Source organism: Echinops telfairi, unplaced genomic scaffold, assembly GCF_000313985.2.
Source record: "Echinops telfairi isolate 266 unplaced genomic scaffold, ASM31398v2 ScPeMD7_10;HRSCAF=50, whole genome shotgun sequence".
Taxonomy (NCBI): Eukaryota; Metazoa; Chordata; class Mammalia; order Afrosoricida; family Tenrecidae; genus Echinops; species Echinops telfairi.
In genome coordinates, this window is record NW_022103907.1 from 5504382 (window position 1) to 5530583 (window position 26202).

General features: G+C 35.5%; 1 protein-coding gene across 1 annotated transcript in view; it reads left to right on the forward strand.

Annotated features, from left to right (window-relative positions):
- The window catches only part of BIRC6 (baculoviral IAP repeat containing 6), a 203808-nt gene that overhangs the window by 24438 nt on the left and 153168 nt on the right, over window positions 1-26202 (forward strand). Inside the window, exons 10-22 of the mRNA XM_045287023.1 lie at window positions 2627-4021; window positions 9826-9975; window positions 12092-12317; window positions 14029-14189; window positions 15371-15502; window positions 15982-16113; window positions 17622-17800; window positions 19474-19607; window positions 20055-20216; window positions 20302-20433; window positions 21102-21199; window positions 21726-21873; window positions 22815-22948. Coding sequence (XP_045142958.1) covers window positions 2627-4021; window positions 9826-9975; window positions 12092-12317; window positions 14029-14189; window positions 15371-15502; window positions 15982-16113; window positions 17622-17800; window positions 19474-19607; window positions 20055-20216; window positions 20302-20433; window positions 21102-21199; window positions 21726-21873; window positions 22815-22948 — 3183 coding nt within the window. The remainder of the gene's footprint in view (window positions 1-2626; window positions 4022-9825; window positions 9976-12091; window positions 12318-14028; window positions 14190-15370; window positions 15503-15981; window positions 16114-17621; window positions 17801-19473; window positions 19608-20054; window positions 20217-20301; window positions 20434-21101; window positions 21200-21725; window positions 21874-22814; window positions 22949-26202) is intronic.

A 26202-nucleotide genomic window follows, 5' to 3' on the forward strand; every position in this document is an offset into this window, starting at 1 on the left:
AGCCTGGTTGGAAGGACGGTGAAATCATTGTTGTTTTAGAAACATTTATGGGACAATGCCACAAAGAAGTGTCCCCAGTTACAAATGGAATCTAGTTTAAGAAGGAATGAGACTGTTGGAAATGAAAGTCTGTCATGACCTCAGTTCTGTAGAGAAGGACTAGATAACTGATGCCATCACTTAGAAATGCTTCTTGAACTTGATGGAGCTTATGTTGAAAATACAGGGGCTTTTTGGGGGGTCTGATTTATTTATTTTTAATCATTTTATTGGGGGCTCATACAACTCTTATCACAATCCATATACATCAATTGTATAAAGCACATTTGTACATTCGTTACCGTCATCATTCTGAAAACATTTTTCTCCATGTAAGCTCCTGGCATTAGCTCCTCATTTTCCCCCCTCCCTTCCCCCTCCCCCCTCCCTCATGAACCCTTGATAATGTATAAATTATTATTTTGTCATATCTTACACTGTCCGACATCTCCCTTCACCCACTTTTCTGTTGTCCGTCCCCCAGGGAGGATATTATATGTAGATCCCTGTAATCTGTTCCCCCTTTCTACCGTACCTTCCCTCCACCCTCCCAGTATTGCCACTGTCACCACTGGTCCTTAAGGGGTCATCCGTCCTGGATCCCCTGTGTTTTCATTTTCTATCTGTACCAGTGTACATCCTCTGGTCTAGCCAGATCTGTAAGGTAGAATTGGGATCATGATAGTGGTGGTGGTGGGGGGGAAGAGGAAGCATTTAGGAATTAGAGGAAATTTGTATATCTTGTCATTGCTACACTGCACCCTGACTGACTCATCTCCCTCTGTTCCCCTACCCTTCCATAAGGGATGTCCTGTTGCCTACAGATGGACTTTGGGTCCCCACTCCACACTCCCCCTCATTCACAATGATATGAATTTTTGTTGAAAATACAGTTTATAATTTCGACTTTTATCATTTAATTCCTATTTCTCCAAACTTTTGAAGCTGTCTTGCATATGTTAAGATTTCTGGTGCTTTGGGTTGCTAACTGCAAGGCCAGCCATTTGAACCCACCAGCCAGTGTATGGGAGATGATGAGACTATCTGCTCCCTTAATGATTATAGTCTGGGAAACCCCAGGGGGATTTCTACCCTGTCCTGTAGGAGTGATAGGAGTTAGAATTGACTTGGTGGCAATCACTTTTTTTGGGTTATTGAGTTATTTTCCTGGATGTTGATTAAATACTAATTTTTTAAAAGCTCAGTAATAAATGAGTCACTGTAGTTTCTTCTGTAAAGAACCATATTATTCCAAGTGCCATTTATTTTGACTTGTGTGAAATATGTGTTAAAAGTACATGCACAATTTTAATCTTAATATGCGTGTAGGCTAATAGCTTTGTCTTGGCAATTTGCAAATATGTTTTTAAAATCATTTAACTAGGTTTGTCATTTGAGGCTGTTAAACAGATGAACATCCTGAGAGTTTATTGTAGTATAGTACATATTATGAAAGTATTTCTCTGTCATCCTTCAATGTCCTATGTAAATTTGTAGTGAAAATATACAGAAATATATGACAGTTAAAAGAGCTGTCTGTAGTCCCATGATATAGCCAAACAAGTGTTTACAGAAATGAAAAGCTTCATTAATGTAACATGCTGGCTTTGATCCTATAATTTCCTTCTGCTTTGCTAGAAATAGTTTCAGTTTTAGAAGATAGTAGTAACTTTATGTGAAAGGAGATTACCCCTAGAATATGGTAGATTCCAGATAAAGCTGTCAATGAGCATGCTGAAGAGATCATGAGTAAAGTAGTTATCAAAATGGAATAAGTACAGCTTTCCATATACTGTATGTAATTTGATGTACCATGCATCTCTTTTGTCCTCTACTTGGATAGCTACCAAGCCTTATTTATTAATTATTTCCTGTATTTGTCCATGTTTTCCTCTAAAATTTAAGGGCGTTTTAATTATTTTCTTAAATTAACAAGTGATCTTCACATAATTGTTGCTATTAATGTTGTTCCTCCTGAGTGATAGTGGTTTGGGCTAGTGAGAAAAACTGATTGATTGAAAGAGGTAGCAGTGCTGATAAGAGATTCTCCTTGTTTTATAGGGTTCTGTGTAGACTGAGGTCAATGTTGAAAGGCTTGAGCCTGAAAGGTGTCTTTTGTAGTAAATTTAACCAATGAGTCAGCATGAAGAGGTCAGAAAAGGATAATGTAATGCAATTGTTTGACTGTTAACAACAGGAATGTTGGTACAAGTGAACTGAAAATTTAGAATATTAAACAAGAGATTTATACATCCTTTTAAACATGCAGGATTTGGAAGCTCATTATTTTCATCTTAAGCCCATATTAGAATTAAATTACATATGATGACAAATTAACTGCTAGACATAGTGGGGTGGCAGGGGGAGATGGTGCTATGACTCCTAAATGGATGAAGGGAGGAAATTTAGATTGAAAGTTTTTCATGGATAATCTGGAAGGTGCATATTTGACACATACCTATATGGTATTGTCTTTATGATTTAGAAAGGAGTCCTGGGGGTGTTGCGGGTTAGCCATTAGGGTAGACCAAGGGTTTTGATGGGTACTTACAATGCCGTATCTAATGAATGTTGCTCTTTTTCAAAGGGCATACATCCCAGAAGGAAGCCATGGAAGTGAGTCTTGATATAACAGCACTGAGCATTCTCCAGCAGCCAGAAAAACTTCAGTGGGAGATTGTTGCAAATGTGCTTGAAGATACTGTTAAGGATCTTGAAGAACTAGGGGCAAATCCCTGCTTAACAAACTGTAAGAGTGAAAAGACAAAGGAAAAGCACCAGGAACAACACAACATTCCTTTTCCATGTTTATTAGCCGGAGGTTTATTAACATATAAATCTCCTGCCAGCTCTCCCATTAGTAGTAATTCTCACAGGTCACTGGATGGTTTAAGCAGAACTCAGGGTGAAAATACATCTGAACAAGGGTCCACTGACAATGAATCCTGTACAAATTCAGAGCTAAATTCTCCCCTGGTAAGGAGGACTTTACCCATTTTGCTGCTCTATAGCATCAAGGAATCTGACGAGAAAGCAGGGAAAATCTTTTCACAGATGAACAATATTATGAGTAAAAGTTTGCACGACGATGGCTTCACAGTGCCACAGATTATTGAAATGGAGCTGGATAGTCAGGAGCAGTTGTTGTTGCAGGATCCTCCTGTAACCTATATCCAGCAATTTGCAGATGCTGCAGCCAACCTGACCTCTCCAGACTCAGACAAATGGAGTGCTGTGTTTCCCAAGCCTGGGACTCTGGTTCAGTGCTTGAGGGTGCCAAAGTTTGCAGAAGAGGAGAATCTTTGCATAGACTCGATAACTCCTTGTGCTGATGGAATTCATTTGTTGGTAGGACTGCGGACATGCCCCGTTGAATCCATGAGTGCAATAAATCAAGTAGAGGCCTTGAATAATTTAAATAAACTAAACTCTGCTCTATGTAATAGACAGAAATGTGATCTGGAATCAAATCTTGCTGTAGTGAATGGTGCAAATATCAGTGTAATCCAACATGAATCACCAGCAGACGCACAGACTTCTTTGCTAATTCACCACGAGCAGAAGAATGTTAGTGGTGGATATTTAGTACTTTATAAAATGAATTATGCCACGCGGATAGTGACTTTAGAAGAGGAGCCAATAAAAATCCAACATATCAAAGATCCCCAGGACACAATTACCTCACTCATTCTGCTTCCGCCAGATATCTTGGATAATCGAGAGGATGACTGTGAGGAACCCACTGAGGAAGTGCAGTTAACCTCAAAGAATGGTATTGAGAGAGAGAAAAAGTCTGATATTTCAACCCTTGGACACCTGGTAATAACCACTCAGGGAGGATATGTAAAAATACTAGACCTTTCAAACTTTGAAGTTTTGGCCAAAGTGGAACCTCCCAAAAAGGAGGGCACTGAGGAACAGGACGTGTTTGTCTCTGTCATATACTGCTCAGGCACAGACAGACTGTGTGCATGCACCAAAGGTAAGCTACTGGATTCAAGTCTTATACAAATCTCAAAGTAGATGATGAAATTGACAGATATGACCCTCTTTGATGGGTATACCCTAGTATGAATTTTAGGTCTGTATAGATGAGAGAATCGATTTTTCTATAATTTTTGAATGTTTTCACTGCTCCTTTAAAACTATTTTTCCTACTGCCCCAGGTAAAGATTTAATTGTAAATACGTTTTTCAGAAAGTATTTTCTTTGCTTTTCATCTCAAGAAAATACAGGTTTCCCTTGTGTTTTGTAAGCCAAAATGGTGTAAAATTGAAGGTGCATTTCCCATTAATTTATATGCTTACATATATATTTATTAATCATTTTATTGGGGGGGGCTCTTAAAAATCTTACAACAATCTCATTCAATTGTATTAAGCACATTTGTATGTAAGTTGCCATCAACATTTTCCCAGAACATTTTCTTTCTACTTGAGCCCTTGGTATCATCTCTTCTTTTTAACCTCTCCCTCCCACCCCTGTGAATCCTTGATCAATTATATATTATTGTTATTTTGAGCATATATTATAATTTGAGCCTTCCCAGATCCCCCCAAGCCCTACCAAAATCAAACCTGAAATAACAGTGACATAGAGTGTTCACAGGCACGGTTCAAAACTATGGTGGCTTGAAGTTGAGATGCTCAATGTTGTTTCCAAGGAAGACCCTTGGATGCCACTCTTTCTGGTGGGGATGGGTGCTGCCTCCCTAACAGCTATATTGTTAACAAACGCTGAAGACTTTGGCTCTTTTTCCATAAAAGAAAAAAAATCTTTCGATCTCTTATTTACGAAATCAGCCACATAAGTTGGTCTTACATAAAAGTGAAAGATGCCCTGGGACAGATAGTGGGTTATGCCTTGGACTGCTAATTGCAAGGTCAGCAGTTCGAATCTACCAGCTGCTCTATGGGAGAAAGATGAAGCTTTTAGCTTCCCTAAAGATTTGCAGCTTCAGAAACCCAAAAGGGGCAGGTCTGTTTTGTCTTACAGGGTCACTATGAGTCGGAATGCAGTTGGCTTGGGATGTTTTGTAAAAGTGAACTTTTGAAAAGTAAGGCAATACCTGTAACTTGCTCTTGTTTCTGTGAGTCATGATTTGTTCAAACATGTGACCTGGGGGAAATTACTTTAAACTTCCTTTCATTTTAAACTAAGAAAGCCTATTCTAGGCTTTTTTATAACTTTTTATAACTACATGAAAGAATATATCTAAAGTTCTTGACACAGATGCTAGCTCCTCTGTTTTAAAAAAAGAACTTAGTAAATAATTATTAGACTTAAAAATTCTGTTACTCCTCCAACCTTTGGGTGGAACAACTGAGGCACTGTACAGTATATGTGATAGTGTACACTCCCCACCCAAATTCCTCTTCCAAGTGTACATTGAAGAGATAAGCAACTTTTGAGCAGGATAATTGACATTAGGCATCAGTAAAAATGAGTAGTCCTGATGACAGTTAAATATGAATTTAGAGGTGAGCAGGAGATGTTTGAAAACTAGGTCACCAACCAAGGTTTGACAGTGCACTTGGGATTTGAGAAAGCTTTCTGTTCTCAACGGATGCGCAAGTTCATAGTTAGCAGAGCTTTGTTTCTACTCTTAGCCATCACACCAATTCTTTCAGATAAGTGCTTTTACTACCTCTATTTTCATAGAAGAAAACTGAAGGAAAGAAAGGCTAAGTAACTATAACTCACAGAGTTTGTAAGTGACAGAACCAGCCTTCAGACCTGGACACACTCCTACAATCTTCAGTATGCTTAACTTCACTATTCTGCTAGGTTGTTACAAAAGCAGGAACTATCCTATTGAATTATTTAGCGTCTTTTAATCTGAAAAATCTTTCCAATAAAATTAATAAGCCAACAGCCATCCAACTTTTAAGAAATGTAGCTGACTTTGGAATGTTGGCGGTTTGGCCTTAGGACATAATTTTCTTTAAAAGATGCTAGTGTTTTCCTGAATTACAGTAAAGGTTTAGTGACTTACATTATTTAATGAGATACACATGAGGCTTCTTCTAGTGAATAGCATTTAAGTATAAAACATATTAAACTGCAACTCTAATTTGCCATTTCATATTATATAAAATTGCCCTCACTTTGTTAAGATGAATATTTGTCTGTTTTTTAGTGTTGTCTTTGCTTGGTTTTGTTAAGAGGTTTATGCCTACTTCATAAAATAAATTCAGTAGCATTCTATTCTCTGTTCTGAAATAATGTGGCTAGAATTGTTGTTCGCTCTTCTCTGACTGGATTCATGATTCTGTTTTGTTGGCCTATGTGTCTGTGAGTTTTCAAATTTGAGTGAGTACAGTTGTTCATAATACCTTTCCTGTTGAATAGAGAAGGAAATCATCCATGTCAGAAATACTTGACCGTAGATGACTTGTTCCTTAGAATTCTCAGTTCTGTTCCATTTTATGTTTGTGTCTATCATTATACCAGTACCAGGCTGTTTTAATTATTATATAATTGTAGTATGCTTTGAAATCAGGAAGTGTGCGTCTTCCCACTCTTTTTATTTTTCAAGATTGCTTTGGCAGTTTGGCACCCATTGGCAATTTGAGGATTGGGTTTTCTATTTCTGCAAAGAAGGCTGTTGGAATTTTGATAGAAATTGCATTGAATTTTTCGAATACTTTGAATCTTATATTAATAATATTAAGCCTTATAGTTCAGGAGTAAAAAATATCTTCCATTTATTTAGACATTCTTTACTTTCCTCTAATTATATTTAATAGTTTTTGTTGTATAAGCCCTTGACCGTCCTAGTTAAGTTTATTCTTTCAGATGCTATTGTAAATGGTATTGTTTCCTTAACTTCTTTCTCATTTAGCTCATTATGTATAAAAATGTAAGTCACTTTGTGAAAATATTGTTAGCTCTAATAACTTGTAGAATTTTTAGGGTTTTCAATATTGTGTCAAGTGCAAAGTGATTAATATTTTCAAATAAAATCTACACATGTACATACACGTATTAGATCACTGGATGACACCAGTGGCTAACTGGTGATGAGTAATGAAAGCTTCCCACAGAAGCCCTGAAAGGCAGGCCTGGCGACCTGCTTTTCCAAAGCCCTGGAAACCTTTTGGAGTAGTTCTCTGTGTACACAAGGTCACCATGAATCAGAATGAACCAAACTGCAACTGACAGCTACATCTAGAGGCTCCTTTACTGCCATCGAGTCAATTCTGACGCATAGCGACCCTGTCACACAGGGTAGAACAGCATCTGTAACTGTTTACAGAAGTAGAAAGCCTCATCTTTCCCCGAGGGGCAGCCAGTGATTTAGAACCACTGACCTGCAGTTAGCAGTTTGTAACCACAAACATACTGGAGGTCTTTCAAAAGTTTGTGAAAAATAGTGGATTTGAACTGATGGCCTTGTGATTAGTAGCTGAATGCTTAACCCACTTTGCCACAAAGAATCCTTGGGACTGAAGTAGCAATAATTTTTGACTGACTGACTGACACTGTATCTTGCTACATGGTCATTTGGTTAACAGTTTATTTTTGCAGTTTGAATTGTTATTCTATTACCCCTTTGCCCTATATTGTTTGACAGGATCTCAGGTTTGAATTGTATATACTGTTTTCTTGTCTTTGATGAATCAGTTTTCTCTTGCTACTGTCAAGATTTTTATCTTTGCTCTGGCCTTGAACAGTTTGACTAATGTGCTTAAGTATGACTTTGTTTTTATCCTACTTGTCCATTAAACTGATTGGATTTACAGCATAATGTTTTCACCTAATAGTAAGTTTTTGACTTGTTTCTTCAAATTTGAAAGTACAACAAGTTTTTGGAAAAATTCCATTTTCTTTTTAGAAATTTCCGTCACACTGTTTTATTACAGTGTTTTATATACTCAATAACGCCCCCCCCTTTGGTGGGACTCCTATAAAAAGTATGTTCTTAATCTGTCCCCAATATCTCTAAGATTTGTTTATTTTCTGCAATCTTTTCTCTCTGTTATTTAGATTGGTTAATTTTTATTACCCTTTATTCATTTCACTCATTCCTTCTTCTGCCACCTCACATTTGCCTTTGAGTCTAGTGAACATTTCATTTTAGTAAGGTTACCTTTCAACCGTTTTGTTGAGTTTTCTTCTTGTTAGTTTTATTTATAAGTCTACTCTGTTGAGAACTTTTCACCATTCTTTCCTGTATTTCTTTACGCCTGCTTTCTTCTTGCTTGATTAAAAAATACATTTACAGTACCTTTTAAGTCTTGCTAAATCTGACCTCTTGCAACACTCGTGTTGTTATTATTTTGTAAGTATTAGTAACTCTTTTGCATGCCTTACATATTTTTACTTTACACTGGGCATTTTAGGGAAACTCGTAATTCTGCTATGTATACCTCCCAAAGAAAAGTTTTTATTTTGACGAAATCTGTGAATCTATCTCTTCAGCATTGTTTAGCTGCTGATATCTCTTCTCTCTCCTTTCTAATCTTGGCTTTGTATTTGTTTTCTGTGTACTAACTTAAGTTAATATTTAACCAAAGACTGATTAGAGAATGTACACATATACCTTTAACTTGTAAGATTTCCACTCTTTGGAGTGCATATTCACAAGTACATGCTGGATTATATTATCTGGCATTCTCTTTTGGGTCCTTTCTGCATATTCACAAGGAATATGTTGATGTCCTGGGTACCCTCTAGTCTTTGCTATTTAGTCTTCCATCCAGCTCAGAATACGTGCTTGGAGAGCTTATCCAACCACCTATGCCTACCCACTTCTCTAAATCCTGTGTTCAATCCCTGGTATTAGACTTTAAGCTAGCAGAGTGGACCATTCCTGTTGGTTTGTTGCTGAAATTGCCATTTAACCAACAGCTTTCAGGCGCCCTCTGGCAATACATACTGGGGGAGCTCCTGACATTGATGGCTTGTTCCAGCCTGGTTGAATGACGGTTTTGTCCAGTTTTATATTTATAGTTGTCTTTTGGGCAGAGGTTTTGTGTCTTAGCTTATACTCATGCATGAGGGGAATCTCCACTTGTCAAGAAATAGTTTTATTCTTTTTTTTTTTCCTTAAATGCTTTGCTGCATTTCCCTTCAAGTTTGTTTGTTTTTCTGTGCTAGGCCCCTGGGCAGCACAGTGGGTTAATTGACTTGAAAGAGATGGGTTTAGACCTATGGAATGAGAAATTTGATTTTGTTATATAGTGTTTCAAAAAGTTAAGAATCTTTGTTCTGTTTTATACTACTGTGTTTGCTATGGTTCCCATTATAGCTAGTCCATTAGCTTCTTCACCTGTAAAATGGCCTCAAAGTAGTTCTTCCCTCAGGGTTTTTTTGTGAAGATTAAATGAATTAATTTAAGCACTTAATATGGTGTTTAAAAATACCAAGAACTAACCTCATTGTACTTGAGTTGATTGAGACTCATAGTCATTGTGTAGACAAGAGTAGAACCGTTCATAGTGTTTCTGAGACTCATCTCCATGGGAGCAGACAGCTCTCTCTCTCTCCTGTGGACAGCGGCTGCACCACCAGCACACCGTAACTTAACAGTCATTGCTTGGTAAATACCTTTCTCCAGGTATGTGATATTTGCCATTTTCTTCATTAAAATGACTTTTCAGTTTGCTCTTCTTTGGCAATTAAATTTCTAAATTCTTAGAGATATATATCACTTGGTTTAGCCCATGTTAACTGCCTTCCTTCATTATGTTGTTATTAAGTATCTCAACTAAATAGTATGCAGTTGAATGTGTATCCTGTCGTCATGTTTCTGTGTTGATGGAATTTTATTATACTGTATAGGTGGTGAGCTTCATTTTCTCCAAATTGGAGGAACCTGTGATGACATTGATGAAGCTGATATACTAGTGGACGGCTCCCTTTCTAAAGGAGTAGAACCCACTTCAGAAGGGTCTAAACCTTTGTCAAATCCTTCAAGTCCTGGCATTTCAGGTACAATGTGAAAATTTAAAATTACGTCTTAAATGTAAATTCTTGTGATGGTAAAAGTTTTCTGAGACACTATATGATAGTAAGCATTATTATTTTTATAATCAACTTTGATTTTATAATTTTTTAATTACGAAGACATATTACTATGTATTATTTATCATAATTTTTCCAATAGTTGGAGGATATTATGAATGTTAACATGAAGAAAGTTCCTCAACTTGTAGTCTTGTTAGTATAGGCGCAGTAGCCTAGAGGATAAAACATTATTTATGTCCTTAGTAGCACTTGGTCTAGTTAGGGAGGGGAAAAGAGATGAGAGATTTGAGGTAGTATTAAGTAAGTATAAAGTCAAGAATGACTGGAATATATAAGCTTTAAAAATGTTCTCTAGTGGGAGTGGTATATACTCGGACTCTCTTTTCCCCCTCCAGAATGAGCAAGTAAATTTTTTTTTTCCTGTTTGTTTTGTCTGTTCTTCAAACCTCCTAGTTCTATAGTACCCTCCAGTGCTGCTATTCAAAAGAAGTAACGATAGCATCATTTTCCTTGCTCTAAAATCTTTACTTACTTTGTGGACTAATGTGAAACAAATCTAGCTTTACCTCCTTAATTTCCAATCATAGTTTAATTTTTTTCAGTATGCCATACGCTTTGACACTCTTTACATTTAATGCTAGTCTAGAACTGTTAGTCTAGAAAGCTGCCTCTTCCCCTGCTTTTTATGCCTGTTGTTCTCTTTGGTTGCATACACTGGCAATGATTTTTACTATTGGCACTTACTACATTTTTACCCCCCCAACTCTAGCCTATTAATGAAAAGTTTATTAAATTCCAAGCATATTCCAAGTACAAATAATTCATAGGGGCGGCAGAGCTATAACATCCTGGGTATTGTTAGGCTGTTAGCATTTCTGGCCTGTACCCATTAGATGTTAGTAGGGTACACAGTTTGCCCCTTCCCCCTATCATGAATTCAAATATTTTCAGGTATCGATAATGGGGGGAGGGTAAGGGAGGGAGGCAAAATCTACTCCTTTTTCCTGCCTCCATTGTTGACCACTGCTTTTCATACTAGCTGTGCACACATTCCTTAAGGATTATCTCTTACTTAAAGTTAACCAAGATTTGTATCCATTTGCTAATTATATTACCTAGGCTTTAAAAGTTAGCATGCTGAGTATTTTTGTGTTTTATTAGTTTTTGGTAAATGGTTACGAATTTTCAGGTTAAGTCCATAAAAATATCTTTGAACAATGGAAAATGCATTCAGTTATAAAGAATAACCAATTTTCCTAAAAGAAAGGACATTTTTTCCATGCCGTTAATGTTTTGTAAAAATATTTAATATTGTTTTAATTAATGAGATTTAAATGATCTTTTAGAGTAAGACTTTACATTAGCAAGGGCTAGTATGATTTAAAATACAGTTGTAATTTTAAAGAACTTGGATTTGGGGGAATATGAAGATGATATGCTAAGCTTAACAGATTTCATATTGTACTCTTTTAAAAACTTACGCTTATTAATTTTAACAAGACAGTAGCTTCTCATGTTAGACATTTCACAGATAAATTTATAAGAGAAAACTAATCTGCCTGAAGCAGGTTTTTCACCTTCAGATACTGTGTATACAAAATATTCCTAACTACAACAAAGTAGAAAGAATACTGTTTAATATTTTAACTTGTAAGTTTTTATTTGGTATAATTGTACCTTTTTTGGTTTTAGCGTTAATTTTTATAGATTGGAAAAGGGCAGATATTACATATTTGGGTGTTTTGCGTCTACTGTATAAATAACTGTCTAAATTTTAACTATTGGTTTAATATAGTAAATTTGACTTGCATTTTATTACCATAATTGCCCTTATTAATTTAGTGTTAGTTAGCCATAGGTAGACCTCTTCTAAGAGATTGGATATGAGTTCCTCCAATAGGAAGTATGTTTTCTAAAATTTAAAATATTTAAGGTGGATTTTCTTCGGTACCTATTATGAAGTCATAATACTTGCTCCTACTTTCCTGGTTTTCTGATATAATTGAGTAAACATACTTATAACTTCAAACTAATTATTCTTTTTTTAACTTTTCCAAATGCTACGTTTAATAACATAAAGGAGTTGAACTATTGGTGGACCAGCCATTCACCCTTGACATCTTAACATCTTTAGTGGAGCTAACTCGCTTTGAGACTCTAACGCCACGATTTTCAGCTACTGTTCCTCCATGCTGGGTTGAAGTTCAACAAGAACAGCAGCAAAGGAGGCATCCCCAGCATTTGCATCAGCAACACCATGGAGATGCTGCTCAGCATACTAGAACTTGGAAACTGCAGACTGATGGGTAAATTGTTTTCTAAGATATTTAAATTTAAATAATCACTATTTGCTAGAGAAAACAGAATTATTAGATATCTACTCCCTCTTAAGTTTGGCATGTCAATAGCTTCTTTGTTATTTTTGTCATGTTGACTGTAGAAATAGCTGTGTTCCTATACTTAGCTGTAGAATAAAATAGAGTAATCTCTTGTTTGTGTGGGATTGGTTTATTCATCAAATAAAAAATTATTTAATGTCTAGTTGCTTATAGGCACAAGTAATATGGCTCTGGTGGAATTTATAGTCTAGTGAACCCAAATTTATACAAGGAGGTTTCAAACATTTGGTAGAAAAATCCCATTTTCTTTCAGGTCCATTTTTCCATGAACTTTTTGAGTTGGTAGTATGTCATTTGGTTATAATTGCTGTAAAGGATGTTAAAACAATAGCCATACAGTAGTTGTTGGGTGTGCAAGTTTGTGTGTGTGTGTGTGTGTGTGTGTGTGTGTGTGTGAGAGAGAGAGAGAGAGAGAATGAAACAGAAGTTTGAAATGTATGTGATATTTTTTATACAAGAAGCCAAAGTAAGACCCCCATGGAGACATTGATTTGGGCACAATAATAAGTACCTAAATTCTGAGAAATGTGTTTTATGAATTCTAAGAAGAACAAGATAGACCAATGATGTTGTCAGTGAGAATGTAAAAAATAGGAGGTGCAGTTACTGATTGAGAGTGCATTTACAAGCCTGTGAGTGGGATGGCAAGCTTTTAGAGCAGTGGTTCTCAACCTGAGTCGCCCAATTCATAACAGCAAAATTACAGTTATGAAATAGCAACAAAAATAAATTTTTGGCTGGGGGTCACCTCAACATGAGGAACTTGTGTTAAAGGGTCACAGCATTAGGAAGGTTGAGAGCCACTCTTTTAGAGGGTTTTGAATGAGTTATGTGATATATGATTTATATTTTAGGAGGATTACTGTGACTGTTCAGGTGAGAATAAAGTGGTTGCCATGGGAGACAGTTAAGGAAACAAGAATTCTGGTTGTGATGCTACACAGTAGTCAGGCAAAAAAGATAACTTGGAGCGTGATTATAGTGACGATAAACCCCAGACTCCAGACTACCTGCCATGGACTTATGCCGACCCATTGCAATCCTGTAGGTCATGGTAGAATTGCTCCCTGAGTTTCCAAGACTGTAACCAACTCCTTCCTGGAGTAGAAAGAGGTAGTGAAAAGAGTGGTCGGATTGTGGATAGACTTTGTAGGTAGAGGAGAGGGTCAAGAATGACTCTTAAAGTTTTGGCTATAGCTAATTGAAAAGTAGAGTTTTTCTTTACTGAGGTTAGACATGAGTTAATCAGGTAGTTTGCTTTTACTCACGATAAGTTTGAGACATTTGAATATGAATCTAGAATTTAGCAAAAAAGTATAATTTGGAGATCTTTATTTTTCAGTGTTAGAAATTTATGAGGAGCAAGAATATTGTCATAAACAATTCTCAAGGCAGATAATGGACAATTCTCAAGGCAGTTTTCTAAAGTAAGGTCATTCGGTGCCCTCTGCGTTTAACCTCTGCATTGAGTGTTGCTTATCTTCTCTCCTAATCCCATTGATAAAGATTGAATTATGTTGGAGTCTGCAAATCAAATAGTATGAAAGGTGATACCAATGATATGGTTTTGATTGAAGAAAGGTTTTCCTCTATTTAGCATTTCTTCCCTTGTTCACAGTAACAGCTGGGATGAACATGTATTTGAACTAGTTCTACCGAAAGCCTGTATGGTTGGACATGTGGACTTCAAATTTGTTTTGAACTCAAACATCACCAATATTCCACAAATACAAGTGACACTTCTGAAAAATAAAGCTCCAGGCTTAGGGAAAGTCAATGGTAAGAATGGATCAAAGCTTATATTTGAGTATCTTATTTTTTAAATCATTAAAAAACAAAAACAAAACGTTTTTAACTTGCTTGTTTAGATTGATACTCCTCCCCACATCCCAGTGTTGTATGTCTGTCCTATTTGTGTGTGTGTGTGTGTGTGTGTGTGTGTGTGTGTGTGTGTGTGTGTGTGAGAGAGAGAGAGAGAGAGAGAGAGAGAGAGAGAGAGAGAGATTGATTTTATTTAGGAAAGTTCATTCAGATAGCATTTCAGAACTCTTCAGTCACAAAAAAATTTAAAAATGCAGAAGCATGAATAGTTGGAACATGTTTCCTGGGAAGTGAGATTAGTTCTTTTGTGCATTAGTTTTGTTAACATGACTAGTCTTGGGATTTTTTTCTTTCTAAACCTGAGACTTCACTGTGAAAGAACTTGGTTAAGGAAACTACACATTCTTTGAAAGTTATTAATGAAACCCACTCTTTTATGTACAGCCAATAATATGCCTCTTTTATTTTTGTTAAAAATCCATAATTTGATATAACTATTATTTAAACAGATTGCACACATACAGTATTAGAACTAGGTATTCTCAGTTCTTTATCCTGTTTTTTCTTACATAATTTGAGGTATATAACTTACTTGATTTTCACTGAATTGTCTAAGCAGTTTGGCGTGGTAAACCCCACTCTCTCTTGATGGCCGAATAAATTAAGAGTTTCTCAATCCAAAAAAAAAAAAAAAGCCTGGGGATAATTTCAGAGTAAAATGCCCCCTTAATTTTGAACACTAGAGGTACAAACAGTGAAACTTGAAACATTCCCTGGGTAAAAAATTTTACATGTTTATGCTGTGTGTGTGTGTGTGTGTGTGTACACACGCATGCGTGCATGTGCTTTTGGATCAAGACAGATTCTGATTCCAGTCTAGGACTTAGGTATTGATATTTTCAGAATCTCTAAGTGCTTGTGGTGTAGGATAGGATAACTTGAGTGGGGTTCCCAATAAATAATTTATTCATATAACATTTTATTCCCATTTAAAAAGTGTAGGAAATAATTAATTGAATCTAATTTTCTTCTTTCCCTGAGAAAATTAGCAGTTCTCAGTATAAAGAGCATTTTAGATTTTTAGGCACAAATTATTGATATTAAGTAAAATTAAGTTTACTAATATTTTTATCCTCTAGAAACAGCAGTAGATAGGCAGATCACCTTTCCTTTGTCTCCAGCTCTTAACATTGAAGTGGAACAAAATGGGAGACCGTCCTTGGTTGATTTGAATGAAGAAATTCAGCACATGGATATAGAGGAATCACAGTGTGAGTTAAATTACAGAGCTGTTGTCCCTGACAATAAAAGGAGGAGTGATCCGAATGCATCATGTCGGGCAAAGATTTCCTTATGGCTTGCAGAAACTTGGTTTTAAGAACACAATTAAAAAATAACCTATAATCTTGCTTTGGCATTATGCTTTAACTTTCAGCTCATCTTTGTGAACACAGCTGCACTAATTCCCTCTCACTCTTGTTATTTAATTCCTTGCGCTTTGAAATCAAGTCAAAGTTTTATAATTTTTATGACAATCATGGTGAAATAGAAATACAGGACTAAAAACAATCTATTGAAAATAGTATATCAGATAATTGATTATATTTTATTAGCATGGCAATGAATTCTTATTCAAACACTTGTAAAAGATGGTGGTTTATGTGATGATCTTACATATAAATGGCATGGATATTTTCTTCTTAAAGATTAAAATTTAAATTATAATTGAATAATGTGTTTTTCCTTTTAGGTCTTAGACTATGTCCATTTTTAGAAGATCATAAAGAAGATATCCTTTGTGGGCCAGTGTGGCTTGCTAGTGGCCTTGATCTATCAGGACATGCTGGGATGTTGACCTTAACAAGTCCCAAACTTGTTAAAGGTAAAGTGATATGTTTTACAAAAGTGTCATAAGTAATGCCACAATTACACACATATAAAAAATATTTTAACTAATGTGAAAAAAAGGTCAGATATTTTATTTCAGGCTTTTATTAGAAATAAGACATTTCTGGATAGCTGAGTTTGTTTTCTGTCATGACTACAATGATACTTCTTAGCTTACTTTCTGTTGTTGACATCTCAGTATTTTTTGAAAAATATAAATAAAATCAATGCAGGATTATTTAATGTGGTAAAACAGATTATCTGAGTAATGAGGTATTATTTTTAGTTTTTGCATGCCTTCAGAGGGTTTATTATCTATAACGATAAACTGAAAACAAACAAACCTCACTACCGTCAAATCAATGCTGACTTATAGTGACCCCATTGAGACTAAAATTGCATGAAGAAATTTAGATATAGAACACTAAAAATGGGGTTGCTTGTCATACTAGAATGTTGGATTATGGAAAAGTTAACATGGTCAATAGTAGGTAAGCAGATTAATGGAAAGCAACAGGCATATTTAAGCCACGGAAAGATTTAGTACCTGCTAAGACAAATGTAAAAAATCCTTTGTGGCACAGTGATTAAAACGCTGTCTTGGTAATTGAAAGGCTGATGGTTTGAATCCACCAACTGCTCTTGCTCTGTTGGTTGAATTTATGGTGCTCTGCTTCCTTAAAGATTACAACTTTGGAAACCTTATGAGGTAGTTCCATCTTTTCTTTTATAGACGTTAAATGCTAGAAATCCAATTGGAAGGGAGATTTGGCCTTTTTGTTTAAAGACAACACATATTAATGAGTTGCTGGTGGGTGAATGTATTAAAGTGGGGATATTTTGCATTATGTGTCACTTGAGCCCTGGTGGTGCAGTGGTTACGCATTGGGCTGGGAACTGCATGGTCAGCAGTGTTAATCCACCAGCAGGGCTTTCTACTCCCATAAATAGTTACAGTTTTGGAAACCCACAATGGAGTCACCATGAGTTGGCCTTGGCTCAATGGCAGTGAGTTTGGTTTGTGGTTTTTGTATTACATACAAAGGGGCTTCATAAAGCTTGAGGAAACATCTTTTAATTCCATTGTTCCTTGATCCTTTTTAAGCCTCCTTATATAATATATCAGTGTACGTAAAACAATAAGCAGCATATGATACTGATAATTACTGTGTAAATTAAAATTATTAATTTTAAGTAAAAAAGTAATATTCTCAATATTAAACTAGTATCTAGTGAGTGCTTTATTTGTGCTAATCATAGTTATACATGTGTTGAGATATAAAAAGTCCACTACCATTGAGTTTCATATTTATAACAGTCTAAAATTTCTACCTCAAGCTGTTTGTGTAATCCTCACAATTTTTTTTTTGTTTTTGCTTAAAAAAAATAAAAGCCCAACATATATTTTGTTGAGTTAATTATATAACTAGCCTTATGAAAATGAGAAAAAAAGTAGCTCTTTTGGTGATTCAGTTATTTACGCTATTCTTGTCCACTTACTAGGTATGGCAGGAGGAAAATACCGTTCTTTTTTAATCCACGTCAAAGCAGTGAATGAAAGAGGAGCAGATGAACTTTGTAATGGTGGTATGCGGCCTGTGTTAAGACTGCCATCCCTAAAACCTCAGAGTAACAAGGGTTACTCACTTGCTTCACTCTTGGCAAAAGTTACAGCAGGCAAGGTATGAAAGAGTGTCAGTTTGAGCTTTAACAACAATGTTTTAAACTTTGTGGATGAAATTTGACACACTTTTGGGACTAATATGACCCTTCGTTGATGTTTCATTTGCTACATAGTATGTACTTTTGGGAGGGGTGGAGGTGGGGGAATAATATATATTGTTGTTAGGTACCATTGAGTTGACTTGGACTCACAATGACACCCGCCCCCACCCCTTGTACAACAGAACAAAACACTGCCCCATTCTGTGCCATCCTTATAATTGTTCTTAGGTTCCAGTGCATTGTTACAGCCACTCAGTCAGTCCATCTTGTTGAGGCCCGTTCTCTTTTTTGCTGCTCTTGCCCTTAGTATGATTGCCTTTTCTATGGACTGGTCTCTCCTGATAGCATGTCCAAAGTATGTGAGATGATATCTTCCCATCCTTGCCTCTAAGGAATATTTTGACAGCATTTCTTCCAAGACAAATTTCTTTGCCCTTTTTGCATTCCATGATACTTTCAGTATTCTTTGCCTGCATCATAATTCAAATACATAGATTCTTCTTTGGTATTCATTTTTCAGTGTCCGACTTTCACATGCATATAAAAGGCCATTGAAAATTCCATTGCCTGTGTCAGGGGCATATCTTAGTTCTCAAAGCAACTTCCTTTATTTGCTGACAACCAGAATGCCCTCTTTGGTGAAATGTTTGTTCAAATTTAGATCTGTTTTTCTCTTTGATTGTTTGTCTTTTTGTAAGTTTTAAAATAGTTTTACAGATCCGTCTTGTCAGATGTATCATTTTCAGCAATTCTTTCATACCTTCACTTCTCATGTTATACTTGTTTAAGTCTTCATATGAGTGTAAGTATTTAATTTTGAGGTTATTTCTTCTTTTTTTTTTTAAATTTTGAGGTGATTTCGTTGGTCTTATTTATCTTCTTTGATTTGTGAATTTTCAGTTCTGTTGATAGTTTATTTATGGATATTTAGGAACCTTTATGTCGCTGTGTTACCTTCCCAGAACTTTATAGTTTATAACATTTAGATCTATCCATTTGGGTTAATTTTTGTTTATGGAATGTGATGTTTTACAAATGGATATCCAGTTTTGCTAGTACCATCTGTTAATTTATTTTCCCTTACTGAATGACCTTGAACTTGGAAGATCAGCTGCTTGTAGATGCTGGTACTTCATAATTGTCTGATCTTGATTTTCCTGAACTCTGGAGGTTGTGCTTCTATCATCATAAACAGCAATGGGCAACACTATCAGTCTTAGATTTGTATGGGTCCACCACTTTTTCCAAAGAACCTCCATGTACTTCATGAGATTTAGTTATCAAGAATTATAGTCATTGTTATTTTATCCATTTTTCATATTGGAAGTGAGAGAACCTTAGAGATTGTGAGTTGGCATAGTTCATATAGCTGGTAAGTGCTTTTAGAAGGAATTCATAGTTTTAAAACTTGGGTATTTTAAAAATCTTTAGTTATTTGATTATTGCCCTTAAAATAATGACTGCACGCCTCCTACAATCGCTATAGAAAATCAAACATTCACTAAATTTGAGTGTAAACACAATTGTTTTCATTTATGTTTTGATAGTCATAGTTCTTTATCCCCTTTTGAAGTTTTAATACTTAATTCTTAATTTTTCCCCACCCAATTGTTTGTTTATGTATGTTTAGGAAAAATCATCAAATGTTAAAAATGAAAATGCAAGTAACACCCGTAAATCTGAAAACCTCCGCGGCTGTGACTTACTTCAAGAGGTCTCGGTAACAATTAGAAGATTTAAGAAAACATCAATTTCTAAGGAAAGGTAACCTCAATTACTTCTTTCTAGTTTTAAAATAATGAAAGCACAAAGGAAAAATTCTACAATACATACTAACACACAAAAAGTTTAAAACTTGAAAATTTTTATTTGCTTTCTATCAGTTTTCTAGTACTGTTATAATAGAAATATCCCAAGTGGGTAGCTTTAATAAACAAATTGATTTTCTGACCATTTAGGAGGCTAGAAGTTTAACATAAGGGTGCTGATTTTCTTTCAAAAACTTTTACAAGTCAAATACTGTTTATATGCCATTTATAATCTTATACTGATGCCCTGGTGTTAGATTCAAAAGTCTATAAGCTGTTCATTATTTTATTTCCAAAATGAAATTTGTTAGGTTTATTACGCTTGACTTAACAACCAGACTGATAGCTTTAGTCTAATGGTTCTTCCTTGGCTGTTGATGCACTTGTGTTTTTCTTTTTGTAGAGTGCAACGCTGTGCCATGTTACAGTTTTCAGAATTTCACGAAAAGCTTCTCGGCACTCTATGCAGGAAAGCTGATGACGGCCGACTCCCAGAGCACTCCCAGAGCCTTGTGTTGGATAGCCTCTGCTGGTTGGCTGGGGTCCATTCAAATGGACCTGGAAGGTTAATGAGAGCCTTTACTGATATTGATGGTTGCATATTGAGTTAAAGTTAAAGATGAGTCTAAAATTCTGTTCTTGTTTTGCAGCTCAAAGGAGGGAAACGAGAGCCTACTTTCAAAAACACGAAAATGTCTTTCAGACATTGTGCGTGTTTGCTTCTTTGAGGCAGGACGAAGCATAGCCCATAAATGTGCCCGGTTTCTAGCTTTGTGTATTAGGTTGGTGTAGTTTTCTGTTGTAAACACTACGTGATGCACCTACAATTTGGTGCATAGTACTTTTTTTAGTATACTGTGTTCTTTCTTTCTTTTTCCTTTTTAAAATACTGTGCTCTTTCATGAATGCTTGTGTTATTTAAGGAATTTTTACATATAATGATAGTTATTGAGATTGAGGTCTTAAAAAAAGATTTAAGCTCTTAAGGCAAAATGTCTTATTTAAGAGACATATGTCTCTTAATAAGAAAACTTCTCTTGGTTTCTCTGCCACTTAGTGCTACTTTGGGGAATTTGGTGAGGGGGTGGGGAACCTGCCTTCACATACTTGCCTATTGTTCTAGATGTTTGAGTTTCTTGGCTTGAAATTACGTTCCCTGTTATATCACAGGTTTAGCTTATTTTGACATTGTGCAGATCATTATTTCTAAACTTTTAACTCGGATTAATTAGAAGGTAACAAAAAACTAGTGATGAGTATCACTTGTACCTGCTTCCTATCCCTTTTCGCAAAGGGAAGGCTTCAGTGCATAAGGAAATAGTACAAAGATCTGTGGTATAATCAATCCCTAATGTCTTTTTGTTTTACGTTTTCTGTATGTTCTGTCGATTTTAAATTGAGTTTAGACATGAATGATGTTTTAAAATTTCTTCTTTGAAATTTTTTTCAGTAATGGGAAGTGTGACCCATGTCAACCAGGATTTGGATCTGTCCTATTGAAGGCTTTACTTGATAATATGTCATTTTTACCTGCAGCAGCAACTGGTGGTATGTGAAATCAATTCTACAACAAATAACTGTAGTCACCATAAATATCTCAAAAGTATACTTAGAATTATTTAGTGGGACAGTTACATATCAGATCACTTCCATTTAAGGATTAAAATAAATTGATTAGTTTGGTTACTTGTAGTTCAGCTGTCACAAAATAAAATGCAGGGAGATTGCACAAATAAGTAAAACAGTTTAGGCATATGTGTTAAGTGTATGTATTACATGATTGAAGTGGATTATGGCAAAGTTTCTCCACTTTTCATGTATTGTAAAATATTTGTCGAGTCACCTCAGATTAGTTGAATACCTGAATATCTAGATTTCAAATTGAGTTGAAATTCTTACTGTCAGATAGCATTTCAGGCTGTCACTCAGTCAGTAGTGCCAGTGTCCTCTTTGACCCTCCCAGGAGCTGTTCTTAAAGACGGCGTTTTAGACAAAAAGTGTAATGGTGTTAATGTTATCTGAAGTTCTTTTTGTTGGAGAAGAAAAATCTTGATGTTTTCATTTTTGCTCTTAGGTTCTGTTTATTGGTACTTTGTCTTACTAAACTACGTTAAAGATGAAGATTTGGCTGGGTGCAGCACAGCTTGTGCGTCTTTGCTTACTGCTGTCTCCAGACAGTTACAAGACAGACTAACACCAATGGAGGCTTTACTTCAGACAAGGTGCTTTAATATGTGTAATAACTAATAATGGGCCTTTCTGCATATGATATCACCATGGACACATTTCTATACATACACACACATATATAGCATATATGTGAGAGGAGTCACCAGTTTGAAGCCACCAACTCTTCCACTGGTGAAAAATGGGGCTTTCTATTCCTGTACAAAGTGACACCCTCAGAAACCCGAGAGGCAGTTGTACTGTATTATGGGGCCACTATGAATCTGAATCAATTCAATGGCAGTGAGGGGTGGGTGGGTGGCTAAAGTGTATGTGTGTAACATGACTTTTCTCCAAAAAAATTACTTATGCTGTACTGTTTCCCAGATGATATTGATGTTTTTCTTTTCCTGTTTTCTGTGGAGAGGATAAATTGTATTTAAGTACTTAAAAGTGGTATTCCTTGATAATTAAATAAGGGATTAAGTTGATCTATTTCAGTTGTAACCCATTTATAGGTAGAATTAGATAAATCACATGTTTTTTTCCAAAATTCAAAGATAAACAATTACGACATAAATTGACCTTTACCAAGTACAGGTCAAATTTGAGTTCTTGCTTTATCTTCAGCATTTGAAATGGGTTATTCCTATAATTAAGGCATTGGTTTCTACTCTTTTTAGATTGATTTTAATTTTGAGGAGAAGAAAAGATGCCTACTATGTTTTCTTTTCTTCAATCTATAGATGATACTTTTGGTTTGTGTGCTAACACTTTATTGGGATCAGATATATAGTAGAGTCTCTGGAAAGTGTCTTTTGTAGTATAGATTTGCAGGGCCATGGCTAAGAATGCAACTGAAACCTATGAACTTAATGAGGGAGTATTAGTTCTCCCTCTGCCCTTGTAGTCTATTTACTCTTAAAACAAAACAATGGATAATTTATTAATTAGATGACTAACAGGAAAATTGCTAGGACGTTATTTTATTTTTCAGATATGGCTTGTATAGTTCCCCATTTGATCCAGTCCTCTTTGACTTGGAGATGAGTGGCTCTACATGTAAAAATGTATACAACAGCAGCATTGGTGTCCAGTCAGATGAAATTGACTTATCAGATGTCCTTTCAGGTAGTAATTCCTTTTATTACTGGAATTTTAAAATTGTATTTCTTGACTTAATAAGCTTAGTAGATAGTAGTTACTACAACTCTTTGAAGAGTAAAATTCTTAATCACTTAATATCTGTGAATTTTTCGAACAGTTTATCATCTTCTCCTAAGAACCCTTCACCCCCAACAATAATAACATCAAAATCCTCAAAAAACACTTAGCAAGATAGTAAAGTGATCTTTTAAAAGGATTTTTAATTTTTTTTTCCTTGCATGTCATTATTACCTTAGTGCTCATGAGAGACTGTTTGAAATGTGACCTGTTTCCAGTTGTAGCCTTTTCAGTATTATTTGGTTGCCATTGCTGTACCTACAGAGCCCAAGAATATGCTATTTTACATTTGCTAAATAATAAATTTGATAGGCACTTATAAGAAGGATGTAGAAAGAACAATTGCCTCTACTACTATCACATTTTTACAATAAGCTTTGTTGACACTGTTATATTCTCCTACACATTTCTAAAGAATAGCCATCTAGAATTTTATATGTAATTTATATGCTGTGAAATTTTTTGGCTAGAATTTAGTGGGTATCTATTTCCTGTAGGCAAAACAGTAATAATTTTATCTTTGATTTTCTTTTATCTCATAGCATTTTTCTGCCTGAAGTGTTTGTAAGCACTGAAGTTAATACTGTAATAAATAAAAGTAAACTTGAGGAAGTTCCAATTTTTATTGTGAAGTAAATTATGAATGAGAACAGAGGAAAATATTAGTGAAAGAAGACAGAAATGTTACTGCCATCCACCATAACCTTTCTCATCACTCACATCTGTCATTTGTGAATTTTCAGTTCTGCTGGGAGTCTATTTATGGAGACTTAGAACCTCTATTTTTGTCCCTTTGCTACCTGCCCAGAACTTTACAATATAACATTTAGATTTTTCTATCCATCTGCGTTAATTTTTGCTCGTGGAGTGGTGTGATTTTTACAAATGGATATCCAGTTTTGCTCGCATCATTTGGGAAGACACTCTCCTTGAATGTCTTTGACCCTTTTTGGAAGTAGGTATAGGTACTTTATAATGGTCTGATCTCAATTTTCTGTAACGCTGGAGGTTTGTATTTCTGTCATCACGAGCAACAATAGCAGCACTATCAGTTTTATATTTGTATGGCTCTAACAATTTTACAAAGGACTTCTACTTCCTTTATGTGATTTCGTTCTCAAAAAGCACAGTTGCTATTTTTGCCATCCTTCATATTGGAAGTGAGAAAACCTTAGAGACTGTGAGCTGTCTTAGCTCATATGGCTGTAAAGGGTTTTTCAATCTTGTCTATTTTACCACTAACATTTATTCCAAATATACCTGTTTTCTTACCTGTCATGAGCACATGATTAGAATTCGAGCCACAGTCTTCTTGTGTCTGCACGGTAATTGTTTTCTAACTGGTTTCCTGGTACCTGTTCTTGCCTTACTTCCATGTATTGCTCATATTGCAGTGAATGTGATCATTTCTAAATGCATACCTTGTCACTGTCTCTGCTTAAAATACTTGTCACGTCTTCCCATTATTTTTAAATCTAATGTATCTAATATACATGTAATGTATGATCTTGCTCTTTCCCTGGCCATGTACTCTTATACTATTGAATTTCTCTGGCCCATTTGGTTCTAAAAGCATGGTCTATAGATCCCCCTCGGGATTCTTGCGGCCTTTTCAGGGAGCTAGACACCATGCTTGATAAACTACAGGGAGTCAGTGCAAGAGAAAAGACCCTCAGTGAGGTAGATGGGACACAGTAGCTTTAACAGTGGGCTATTACATTACAATATTAAGGATGGCCCAGGGCCAGGCTATGTGTCATTCTATTAGATATAGGGTTACTATGTGTCGGAACCAACTTGTCGGCCCCTAAGAACAGCAAGTGGCTAAAATTATTTTTATGACAATAAAAAATGATGTTTTAATCATTCATGGCATTCTTTTTTGTTCTGGTATTTTAATCTTGTGCATGCAGTAAAAAATAAGCCAGATTAATTTACAAATGTAAATGATGAGGCAGTAAAAATTAATTTTAAACATAATATTCTTTGTGATGTAATGGCAAGTATGCACTCTGTCTCAGGTAAAAGTAATTAGTTGTTTGTTTTATTACAACCATTTGAAAGAATGGTCCACAAGCTGCGCTTGCTTATTTATTTATTTATTTGTCATTTTTTGGGGGTCTCGTGGAATTCTTATCACAATCCATACATCCATCCATTGTGTCAAGCACATTTGTACATTTGTTGCCATCATCATTCTCAAAACATTTGCTTTCTATGTGAACCATTAATATCAGCTCCTCATTTTCCCCCCAGCTGTGCTTAGTTTTACACTTGGCTGTTTAACAGGCATTTTCTAAAAAATGAGTGAAGAGGCTCTCACCTCTGGAATCAACTGTTAGTATTTGATGACCATGTTAAGAGTAGAGTAATTAAGTAAAAGTTAGATTTTTGGACAATGTATATCCTACACATTGGGTGTAACATCCTATTACTATTTAAAAACTTTCCTCTTGGGAAATTGCCACCTTAGTGAATGTAGGTATCAGATATTGCCTAAGTAAGTGTGCCAGTATTTGGAAGGTCGGAATGTAGCACTGAGCCATCATATTCCAGATAATGAATGCATGATGGTTCAAGATCATACATAGATAAAAGGTGATCATGCTCAAGATCCCCTCATCCTAATGTAAGGAAATTGAGTGCATTGATAAGGTTACCTTTGGTAGGATTTTAAACATGTAAGACTATTACATTTCTTTTTTAACTACAGTACATACTTGTGCTAGGCTGTATTTTCCCATATACTTGAAACTTAACATATTGGAACACAATGCAACAGCACAACTAGATTTTCAATAGATTTGCGAAACTGTGAGACATTACCAGTCTCTTTACATTATTTTAGTTTTACTAATTTTTCATGTGCTTATTTTAACATCTTGGAAGTGAATTGAATACTTTAAAAAAAACAAACATCTTATTGTAAGTATATACATGTTGTAAACCTAACATAAAAAAGCTTTAAGCTTTAAAAAATTTTTAAAGATGTGTTTGTTTTAAAGATAGGGTCATCTGATCAACAAGCTTGGGAATTTTTCCTTAGTGTGCTTTAGTATGTTATTCCAGTTTTCCAAATGTACCATGCTCCTTCCTGCTTTGGGGATTTCATTCATGCTTTTGCATGAATTCCTCCACTTCATGGATTAAGTATGAATACC